Source organism: Drosophila sulfurigaster, chromosome 2R (assembly GCF_023558435.1).
Source record: "Drosophila sulfurigaster albostrigata strain 15112-1811.04 chromosome 2R, ASM2355843v2, whole genome shotgun sequence".
NCBI lineage: Eukaryota > Metazoa > Arthropoda > Insecta > Diptera > Drosophilidae > Drosophila > Drosophila sulfurigaster.
The window spans coordinates 4,771,661-4,784,074 of record NC_084882.1 but is presented as its reverse complement, the minus strand read 5'-3'; the positions used below and the strand labels follow the sequence as shown (position 1 = coordinate 4,784,074).

Here is a 12,414-nt window from a genome sequence, read left to right as displayed (position 1 = left end):
GTGTCGAGAGCAGTCACCATGTACTGGAAAGAGAGAACGAGAGAAGGCGAGAGGGAGGGCGGTATGTAGATCGACATTCAGACAGCTGAAATGAGAAAGACTAAGAGCGCCAATTACAGAAGAGAAATACTACTTGCAGAGCGCTTGCTAGAGAAAGAAGCAGAGAGGGAAAGAGAGATTGAGAGAGCGAGTGAGTAACTATGGTTTTGACTCTTTGTGGAGTTCGAAAAGAAAGCGAAAAAGAAATTTCAATGCAGCGAAGCGAAGAATGGATAACGGATTGGTGTACGTAATCGTATATGCATATAAATACAAACATACGTACATACATGCATTAACAAACATTGGAGCAAACGCAGATGCTGAAGTCGACGCAGCCGTTGCCGCTGAAAGTTCACCTACTTCTGACGTCGACTCTACTAGCAGCCCATTCTCAAAAAGTGTGTCACTGAGAAGAAACCAGCAGCAACGCCGCAGTGTGCATGAAAGAGAGCACAAAAAAACATTCTTTTTTTACTTTCCGACACACACATACTCAAATCACACTTACACTCCCAAACACTTGTACTTTGTACTTGCTACATACATACATATGCATGAATGTACTAAGTGTTCACGTATAGTCAAATATAGTCAGCCTTTGGAGTTCTAATTATAATTTACAATTACTATTAATATATTGACATATACACACAGATGTTGACTTTTTGTAAGTTTGTTTTGGATATCTAACACCAGCATAAGTTCATCTGGATCTCAAGTACATTTTGCATAGTTTGCTATGTTTCTCATACGCCAAATCAATTAAAATCCAGCAGAACTTGTTGTGGGAAAAATTGCCGAAAGCTGCAATAAAATCGTGATTTCAATTTGCTGTTGTTGTTCTTTGTCATCTTACAACTACAAAAAATGTTTTCTATGACGTTTATTTTTCTGCTTATGCATTTTTGTTTCAATTTTTGGTGGGAAGTCTACTGTCTGCATGTGCAGAAGTGAGTCTCTCATAGTGTGTGAGTCTGTGTGTGTGTGAAGTAGGTGTGGGCTAAACTGGTTGGACGCCTGCCGCTTGAATTGCTCTGGTGCAGGTTTGTTGGTCCCAGCCATAGCTGGTGCTGAAAATTATGATTTATTGCTGAACTTGTCTTGTGGAACAGTAAATTGAATTGAAATTTCTCGAGAGCTGACCACGAAGGCCTACAGTTCTTTTGGGCAACTGCCACTACATATACATATATGTGCATATGTATATTATGGATAGTCAGATATCCTCGATTTGTAGACAATGCCATATGCCACGGGACTGAGACCATATCGCAAATGAGTAGAGCGCACAGGCGCAAGCCAAGTGGGAAATTTATTAACCTGTCCCGGTGTGCAGAACACCGCACCGAATACTGCCACCTTTGAGATAAGCCCTGAGGTCTGACTGTAATCTGTGATCTGTAATCTGGATATGCATATGACTATGGATATAATATGGATACGCGTATGCGAACACTCCTGCCCACTCAAAGTTCATCATGAGCTCAGCACTCACAATCAACACCAAGATTTACGACCAACTTGATTTGGTGTCGTGAATGAGCAAAATGCAGCACCTGCTGCTGAAACATGAAGCTAGCACTGCCCATCAACCTCAAAGAGTTCAGTGGGAGCCTAACGGTCTGATAGCATTTGACGTCATGACGTCGCTGCTTTACATACTCGTATTGTTTTTTTTTTAATGAAAGAAAAATGCATCTTACATAAGCATTTGGTATTTGGTATGTGTACTAAGTGCTCACTACTATATGGCACACGCCCCGCAAATCTCAATGCAATTTCAATGTTCATCATGATTTGAACAAATAATTTCAAGCTGTGAGCTTCACCATCAATTAGCGATGGTGCCGCACATTCACACCAACATTACAACATGTTCAGCCCTCAGCATCAAGTCCCTTGCAAAGTCGGTCCCTTTCCAAACTTGCTTCGTTATTTTCTCAATATTTCGCAATTAGCTGGCGATTTTTCTATTACGCTGTTAAACTATTTACTGTTAAGCGCTCTACGGGTGGGAATTGCCAATGGCTGATGGCTGATAGCTGATATCTTATGACTTCTATACGGTAATTTGGACCCACTGAATTTACGTTCAGTATTACTTCGATATACTTTGAAATGTATGGTATGGTGAAGGAAGCAAATTTATGTGTTCCTCTTAAGTGGCTTCCACGTTTCGTTTAGTTTTTCAATTATACTTATACTTTTTTTATTTACCCCCAAAAATCAGTCCATGACGACAAGAATAATACATATCTTACAATATTGCTGAGACATTATTATTTGCCTTAATAAAGGTAGATCATTTATATTGTATAAGAATAAAAGCTATCCTCAATTAAAAACAAGTAAGAAAGCTACAGTCGGGTGTACTCGACTGTGAGATACCCGCTACCCATTTTGAATAAAAGCAATATATTTTGCGGTATTATTCTCGAAATATACAAAATATACTGCGAAAATACTAAAAATATACCAAATGGTATGTTTGGTATATCGACATAGTACATCATTCAAAATATACCATAGACGGCACAATGTTCCAGATTGTCGGCCAAAGCAACTCAGACCCCTAGTAAGTAGGCGTTTTTGATTGCAATTAAATTTTTAGGAATCATAACTACTATAGTAATTATTGTATATACCAAAATTCGCAACTCTAGCTTTAAAATTAGGCTTGTTATTCTATTTTTTTGATTTGCGGGGGCGGAAGTGGGCGTGGCAAACATTTGAAACAAACTTGATCTGCATGCAAACATAACAAATGCTGTCGAAAAATAATTATAGCTCTATCTCTCGTAGTCTCTGAGATCTAGGTGTTCATACGGGCAGACGGACAGACACACAGACGGACAGACGGACATGGCTAGATCGACTCGGCTGTTGACCCTGATCAAGAATATATACACTTTATAAGGTCGGAGATGCCTTCTTCTATCTGTTACATACATTTCCTGCCGGCACAAAGTTATAATAACCTTCTACCCTATGGGCAGCGGGTATAACTATATCAATTTTTTGACTTCAGCTATAGATGAGATCTTCCTTCATAGGTTGTGCGCGATAGGAATTGCTTTAAACCTAAAATAAATATTTCAGAGAAAATCCAGTCCACACGACTTAGACCCTAGGAGTACGCTTTTAAGGTTGTTTCATAATATCGCAAAACACTGCAAATTTCTTTTCAGATTTGGCATTAAACTATTTATAGAATTAATGAATGTCATTCGCAAATATTTTCGCTGCATTTTCAGATTTTTGTTTTGGCTTTGGGGTTTAACCCACTTCCATCCACACTAATGGAAAACAAGTCAGAAGGCTAAAGTCGAATGTGCTCGACCTGCTACCTATTTTGAATAACCACAATCACAGAAACGAAAGGTATTATTGTATATATCAAAGATTTGAAACAAACTTCATCTGTGTGCAAACATAACAAGTGTATATAAAAGTATAAAAAACAAGTAAGAAAGTTACTGTCGAGTGTGCTCGACTGTGAGATACCCGCTACCCATTTTTAATAAAGGCAAAATATTGCGGTATCATTTTCAAAATATACCGAAAATACTAAAAAAAATACTAAAAATATACTAAATGGTATGTTTGGTATATCGATGTAGTACAGCATTCAAAATATACCATAGGCGGCATAATATACCAGATTGTCAGCCAAAGCAACTAAGCCCTAGTAAGTAGGCGTTTTTGCCCATACAAAAGTATTTCTTTAATAACTTCCACAATTTTTATCTGATCTCAACTAAATTTTCAGGAATCATAACTACTATAGTAATTATTGTATATACCAAAATTCGCAACTCTAGCTTGAAATTTACGCTTGTTATTCGATTTTTTTGATTTACGGGGGCGGAAGTGGGCGTGGCCAAAATTTGAAACAAACTTGATCTGCGTGCAAACATAACAAATGCTGTCGAAAAAAAATTATAGCTCTATCTCTTATAGTCTCTGAGATCTAGGTGTTCATACGGACAGACGGACAGACACACAGACGGACAGACACACAGACGGACAGACGGACAGACGGACATGGCTATATCGTCTCGGCTGTTAACGCTGATCAAGAATATATATACTTTATAGGGTCGGAGATGCCTCCTTCTACCTGTTACATACATTTCCTGCCGGCACAAAGTTATAATACCCTTCTACCCTATGGGTAGCGGGTATAAAAATATATATCTCTATCTCGTATAGTCGTTGAGATCTAGCAGCTCATACGGAAGGACAGACAGATATGGTTATATCGTATCGGCTGTTAACGCTGATCACGAATATATACATATACTTTATAGGGTCGGAGATGCCCCATTTTGCTTGTTACATGCATTCCTGCCGGAACAAAGTTATAATACCCTTTTATACCCATAGCGGGTATAAAAATCGAAAAGCAAGCATAATTTTGAGTCTAGAATCGTATAATTTTTGGTGCATAATTAATTAATAATAATACCTACATTATTTATGATTCCTAAGCATTAGCGATTTGGAATATTTTGAATCTAGAACTACATATATCGATATTTCAAAAATCGCCTTCGGTATATTTGGATCTTCCGAACAGTCCATATATCAAAATTGATCGCTTCTATAAGCTATAGTCATCAAATGTCTTACAAAGACGAAAAACATGAGTCCGTTTTCATATGACATAAGCTCAAAATTTTGTAGTTTACTACAAAAAAATCGCATAACATTAAACAGCCAGTGCAGGGTGTTTAAGGTCAATAAGAAGAATTAATTTTATGTGGACAAATAAATGTATTCGAGTGATATATTCAAGACCTATTTATTTGGCCAAATGCAACCCACCTCTCTTCTTACCTTACCTACTCACAATAATGTTAAACTACTAACTAAATTCCTAGATATCAACAACTTATTAAACAACATATAAATTAATTGTCAAGTCGATGGCTTTAGTTGCTAGCACTCCCTTCTTTTAGTTATTATATTATTTTGTATAATAATTAACATGTAAATAAATAATAATATTCAAGAACTCCTACAGTTTTATAAAACCAATATATCATTTAAGGTCAATTGAATTCACTGGTAAACTCAAAATCAGCAAGTAAGCGCGAAGCATTCAATAGTAAAGTTTCATCGTGAAAATGGCAACATGCTTAAGATGACTAGAGAGCAGGCTAAAGTCAACCACGAAACGATTCCGGTCCTGTAACGTAGGGAAATAAATAATCGGAGGCATGCCGCACAAAACTCCGTGACGTGGCTTTTGAAATGTTACAGATACAGTTAAAAGATGCGCATATCGGGATAGGATAGAACGAAGAAAGCACATGCCGACCAACAAATAACATGCATGTCATTTAAACTGTCAGATGGTTGCCAGCCACAAAGCAACGCAACTGAACAGAACGCATAAACAAAGAAATAAAAAAAAGTAAACCTAAAGCAAAGGCTGCCAGGCAAAAGGCAAACGACAAACGGCAAGTTCGCAGCATTTGACTAATGCGCAGCTCGGCTAGTTGACAATTTTTCAATGAAATTGAGAAATAGTTGTTCACATAGTCGTATGCATAATGTACGAGTCTAAAAGTATGCAACACCCACACAATCGCCGCATTTGACTTGTGCTTAGTGTTGTGTAGTACTTGCGTACAATATGGGAGCGGTGTTGTTCTAATGAAGTGTAACTTCAAATTTTCGTTATTTGTATAAACTTTTGGACTTAGTCACTTGTGCCAAAATTCATTTGAGTTATTTAACCGTATTAAGTAGCTGCTAGCCGTTATCCGTTCAATATTCATAAGCATGTATGCACAAGGCTAAGAAACCAAATCACAACATGGCCATGACCACTTGTTACACACAGCCAGGACTCGTGTCGTGTTAGTAAGGACGAAAAGTGGTGAGATACCGCCCGCCTCACCACAAACTCACCACTGATTGTCGTCATTCGTCGTTGTCTGTTGCTGTTTCTGTTGCTTTGGGTTTGGCTTTGTTCGTGGGCGTAACACTGATAACGACGCGCGAAAAACCCTCGGCTCGCTCATATAAAAACGAACGCATCAGCGCCTGTGGATTCAAAAGTTAACCGACATTTGATCTGTCAACGTGCAGCAGTAACAACGACAAGGAAAGTTCCTGTTTCGGCAAATAATATTTTACTCATTTTTGAGAATTTGTGCCCGTGTTTGTGTTCCTGTGTTTCTCAGTGCATAAATCATAATTGTCTTGGCGGTAATTTGAGTGTAATCCGCGAATAGTTGCAAACACTTTTCTGTCCCAAAGAGTAAGTCATACATTTTGTGTATTCATTTGTGATTTATTGTTCATTTTCACGCCTACAGCTAATCTAAATTATTAAGAAAAACAAAATTTTATATGATTTTTTAAAAATAATTTATCTTTATAGAATGCCCTAAGTTATTTTTATTAATACATTATAAATTAGACTTGAACAAATTCTTGTTTCATGTCACTCTTATGTACTATATATGCATTAAATATGCATTCATGCATTTTTCATGAGATATAGTACTATGTATGGTACACATATGAAATTAAATGAGAAAAGATATGCATACATTTTGTAGAAAATCACAAATTACACAATTAAAATGAAAATTTTGTTAATGACAAAAGCATTAATATGTATATTTTGAGATTGCAGGATATTATTGTAAGAACCGATAAAAACTATACTCGCATATTTTCGGTTTTCTTTTAAATTTCAATTCTTGGTACTACAATAATTTTAGAAATTAAAGAAAGCGATTTATATGACTCAAGTATGTAAATACTAATTTGTATTACATTTCATTCAATTTCAAATTCATATAAAAATGAAACTGCATTGAACTACAACTTAAACCACTTCAGCAGCTAAATGTTAGTTATATCGCAATGAAGATGAATTTGTAATGCAGCATTCAGAGACCAAGCAAAATACGTCCAAAACAAGTAAGAAAACTAGTCGAGTGTGCTCGTCTGTAAGATAAGCGATGCCTGTTTTCAACTATATTTCAAAAATATACGAACTTAATATACCGATAAAAATACAGTAGATTCCGGATATAGCGACTTTCAAAGGACCGACGATTTTACGTCGTTATACCCGGAAGACCCGAAAAGAGCATAACAAATTTTTTTGTTGTTCTTTTTTATGGTTGTCATGTTCGTAATAGGTTTTTAGGATAAAACAAATTAATTTTTAAACAAAACAAAAAAATTTATAAATTTTATTTAATAGCATGGGTTTTCCATAATAAATCGTATACCTGCATGTTCCTTAGCATAAGCTACGGCGTCAGCTAAAACTAACAGAGAGTAGTGAGAATATAAGAACCTTCGTATCGCTCCTACGAACACAAGCAAGACTACCGATCACTGATAAATTCAAACATTTCGAACAGCATCTCTTGATGCCTAAAATTTGTTGACACTATTTCGTTTTTTTTTTCGTCGCAATATCCGGTTGAAACGCGGAGACGTGCTAAGCAGAGGCCCTTTCATATAAGTTTGTATGGAGACCAACCAAGTCATCGAGTTTTCGTCGCAATAACCGGACGGACACTATAAGCGGAGTCGTTATAACCGGATTCTACTGTATACCTATGACAATATTTGGTATATCGGTATAGTACTACATTCATAATATATAGAGTACATAGAGTTTAAAATATACCAGATTGTTCACCAAAGAAGTTGCCTCCTTCTGCTTGCTTCATACACGTACATTTCCTGAGGCATCAACTTATAATACCATTCTACCTTATGGATAGCTGAAATTTAAATATAAATATAATTTTAGTTTTTAATATTGAGTTTTTAAAAGCATTCAATCTGAAAACCGCTAACAATATTGTCCATAGCCCTGATAAGTATGCAATTTTCTTTCAATCAAAGTAAAAATTTGGTAGAAAACAGCGCACAAAAAAGATCTGAAGAAAACAAACGAAATCTAATGTAATTTCAATGCTAAGGCATATAAAAATAAAATTGATTATGGCAATCGCTCGCAGCGTCTAATAACAATATGGGGTAAAGATTCAAATGCGAACGTTGGGAATGGAGACGAACTTGTCATGTGACAGCATTCACAAGACACACAACAAGGACGAAGACAAAAAAGGCAAGCCGAAGACAAGGCTCAATCAAAATTTAATTAAATAAATATCAAGAAAAATAGTCAAAGAGCTAGATACAAAACATTAAACAAACAAACTTCGTTTTGGGAATCCGATGGATATGAAAGTATAATTTGAAGCCGCGGGCAAGATGTGCAGTAAACATATTGTTTATTTATCCTGTATCCTGTATAGTATAGTATTAGATAAATATAAATACAACTTGATGTTATTATAGAACAGTTGTTACTTAACCGTTGGTCTTTTCATTAAAGGTTCAGTGTTTAACCGCCATAATTTGACGTAAAGAAGTTAGCCACTTCATTACCTGAACGTAACTTAATTAAGCAGCTTACCAAGGGCCATGTTGCTTTGCCGCTTTCAATTTACAGAAAATATACACGAATTGCGTGTGTTTCAATTGTGTACAGCTTATTTTTGCCTTATTTGCGAAGCTTCACCCGGGGCTAAGCATGTAACGTAAAGGAAGAACAGACTCGTATATTTCAAATAAAATTGCCTATTTGGCATTCTCTTTTGCGCAACAAAGCTGCTCATATCCTTTTCGTTAGTTGACTTTCTTTCACCTTTTTTTTTGCGCCTTGCTGCTTTAGCCAATTTGCTAGGCATTGCAATTTTTGTAGCCATAGCGGTGACCGCAAAGTTTTCAAACTTAATTAGAAAACAACGAAGCATTTTGAATATCCGCTGCATTTTTGCTTGCGGGCAATCTAATCGTCGTGACGGATATGAGAAAGCCAGACCAGGCCACAAAAGTTATGACGATAAATTCATAAAGAGATAATGCTGTCTTGCCGGCGGCGGCAGCAACGAGTAAAGTCTCATTTGCACTGAGCGAAGAAGGGTTTATTGTTTTCAATATGGTGTGGCGACAAACAAACAAGGTTTTATTGCTGGAGATGATGCGTTCAAAAAGAAGTTACGCTTTTCAGATTTACGATTGTGTTTTGTCCACATTTACGTTCCTGGCCATGGCCACGGCCATGTCCATGTACTCATTCATGATGCCGCATGATAAAGTCTAACGAATGTGACGATTTTCCGCTTATTATCAACAGAGCTCGTGGAAAATTCGCAGCTGTTGTCGCTGCCATGATTGTAAATCATGGCATGAAAGGTGGCATTTGAACTTGAACGCTTTGCTTTGCGGTGGTTAGTGTAGCGTGTGTAACCTGTTGCATGATTTGTTGCTGCGTTGCACATGCAAGCAATAATTTATGACAGCCAGCATTGCGTATACGCAATATATAACACGAAGCGCATATGAGGTGTTGAGTGTGCAAGTGTGTTACTATTCAACTAATAAGGTTCGTGTAATTGAATTTTTTTTTTTGTTTGCATATTATTAAATGTGAAAACGCGAACTGCAAATTTAATATGGCATCAATTGGCTTTCGAAATAAATCTTCTTAAGTCCATTTGGTATTAAGACACTAATGGAAAATGCTTCGCGCGGCAACGACAGCGACAGCAACAGCGGCGACTTAATTTGCCTGAGAAAACACCAAGTGGTTTGTCTAAGAAAACTTTAAAAGCGCTTCAGTTAGTCGCAGTTGCTTGAATGGGCGCTACGTGGTCTAAGTCTACTTGACTTGGCCATTGCACCAAATACGGTCAGGAAGTGGAAATGCAGTCAGCGCTTTTGCAAACATAACAATAAAGGGTGTCATTATTATTTCTCTTATCTTCTTTCAATTAACGTCCGTCTTTGGAGCGACACATTGACGGCAATGACAATGCTTGACAGTCCGCTGCAAGAGTCAAAGCCCTGAGATGCCGTGGCAGGCACTGAATTCCAGCTCCAAATGAAGCCTGCAGAGTAGTATTTGCTTGTTGAAATTTAAAGCTTGTTGTAAACTTAACAGTGGCATTATTCTCGGATTAAATCCACTCTAGCAAAAACTTAGCAACTCAGCAATTTCAATGACACTGTAAAGATGACAACTACCATCAACAGTCAAGCAATAGAGCGATGGCAAATTTCACGGCACGGGTCAAAACTCAATTTTTATGAATTTAAGCAAGGGGTAATTACAGATTGCAAGGCTAGCAGAAAATTCGTCTGTTGCATGTGAAAGTTTAAAGTCTTTAAAGCCTGAGCGTCAAATTCGTGTTGTGCTAACTGAAAAGCCAGACCACATTTTTAAACATTCCAATGCGTTTCTCTATTCTATTTTTTGTCTGTCAAAGCTCGGAAATTTGTTGTCGTTTGACATATGTATGCGTCACGAGTACACATGTCTATGTACATACATATGTACATATATATTTATATGTATATATTCCGTTTGTTTAAGTAAGAATTCCTTGAAGAGCGTGGAGTCATGGAAGAGTGTATCAGTTAAGTAATGTTAAAGTATGTAACATACCAAAATTAATGCATTTCAAAAAATTTGTTTAAATTGAAACATTTAAATTTTGGACAATCGAATATTATTATGATTATATTTTTAAATTTTGGGCAGGTCTGCTAAAATCTTTTTATAATATAATTTATAATATATAATATATGTATATTTTGAGAAAAATACCGCAAAATATATTTCTTTAGTTCAAAATGGGTAGCGGGTATCACACAGTCGAGTACACTCGACTGTAGCTTTCTTACTTGTTTCTCATTATTTAGCTTTGCACTAAATAATAGGTCAAAGCTCAAAGATTGTCAATTTGATATAATGTGTATGTAGATAAGTCGATAGACTTTCTCTAGGGCTTATCGTTGACTCTTATCCGAAATAGAGACAATATCGAGAATGCCTTTATAAAAGTAGGATAGATCGAATAAAATAATATGTTTTGTCAAACCAACTAAATAAATGAACAATTTTTAAATTTATTTCACAAAATTATTTTACTCGCAACTTAACTTCAATAAAAGATCATCGCAAATAGATATTCTCTAGTCGGTCTATTATTTAATTTTGTTTCTCATTTAATACGTATTTTGAGACTAATAAATACAAACTGCCAGTTGACAACTGGTCGCCGTTTCTTCAACTTACAGACACAAGTCACAGAAAAAAGGAGGCACGTGCCCGCGACACGTCTAAGACAATGAATATGCTAAATACTCAAGTGCTCCTGCTGGCGCTGTATTGCCTAGGATACGTTTGCTGTTCACCGGCCATCGGGGCGCAAGAACCCAGCAGTCAAATTGGAAATGGTGACGATGGCGAAAACGATATGCTGATGAGTGCCGTCGAGGATGGACCAGAGAATGGTGGTGATATCGATAAAAGGGTGGAACGCTATGCCTTTGGGTTGGGACGACGTGCCTATATGTACACCAATGGGGGCGCTGGAATGAAACGTCTGCCAGTGTATAACTTTGGCCTGGGCAAGCGTTCAAGACCATACTCTTTTGGTCTAGGAAAACGCAATGATTATGACTACGATCAGGATAATGAGATTGACTATAGAGCGCTGCCATCCAGCTTTATGGGTGCTGCAGGTGAGTAATGGGTAGAGGGTAGACAGATCTTAATTTGATGGTGGATACACTCATACATTCACTTTTGCAGGTAGGAGCGGCCGACAGTACAAGCGAACAACGCGTCCACAACCCTTCAACTTTGGTCTGGGTAGGCGTTAAGGCTCCTCACACCAAAACACAAAAACAGAACACAGATGATATACAAATCACTATTCCAGCAGTATGCCATTTGTGACGGTCAAAGTAAACTTTGACCATTACTGAAAATTGTTGTTATACGGCTTTGAATTGCATCACAGTCAACCATAAATTGAATTCGAAAACTAAGGTACAACAAAAAAGATATCTTTAAATCCAGTATATTAATATGAAAGAATACCGATTTAATTCAATTCAGTTTATTAGTATGAACGAATACCGATTAAAGTCAAGTTCTTCACTTGACGCGCTATTCTGCGCAGTATTTTTGTTTTAAAAGCAAGAAATGGAGCCAAGAAAATTGAAAAACCAAAAAATTAGAAAAAAAAGAAAAAAACATAAATAAACAAAAACAATTGGCATGTGCAATTAAATGATGACAGAATATATAAACGTACATAACTATTCAATTATATACTACATATTCGATCTAATCATATTTTAATAAATACATTTTAATGGGGCATAATTATACTTAAAAAAACAATTATACATACATTCATATGTACACGTTTATAGTATAATACTAAATAAAATATGTGTACTTTTTGGGGCCCTGAGTCTCCTTACTATTTCGAGCATTCGAGTGAACACGCAGCCGTAGGAGAATAA

At 36.6% G+C, this 12,414-nt stretch overlaps 1 protein-coding gene across 2 annotated transcripts; it reads left to right on the top strand.

Moving 5' to 3' along the window:
* Nucleotides 1-6,091: 6,091 nt before the first annotated feature.
* On the top strand, nucleotides 6,092-12,158 carry LOC133838625 (allatostatin-A). 2 transcript variants are annotated; one of them, XM_062269786.1, is made up of 3 exons: nucleotides 6,092-6,313; nucleotides 11,176-11,622; nucleotides 11,693-12,158. In XM_062269786.1, exons 2-3 carry the CDS (start codon nucleotides 11,226-11,228, stop codon nucleotides 11,761-11,763), a joined length of 468 nt encoding a protein of 155 aa, XP_062125770.1. In that variant the 5' UTR covers nucleotides 6,092-6,313; nucleotides 11,176-11,225; the 3' UTR covers nucleotides 11,764-12,158. The 2 variants fall into 2 exon arrangements, with proteins under 2 accessions (XP_062125770.1, XP_062125769.1); XM_062269785.1 differs by having other exon boundaries at nucleotides 6,093-6,313; nucleotides 11,143-11,622.
* Nucleotides 12,159-12,414: the final 256 nt, after the last annotated feature.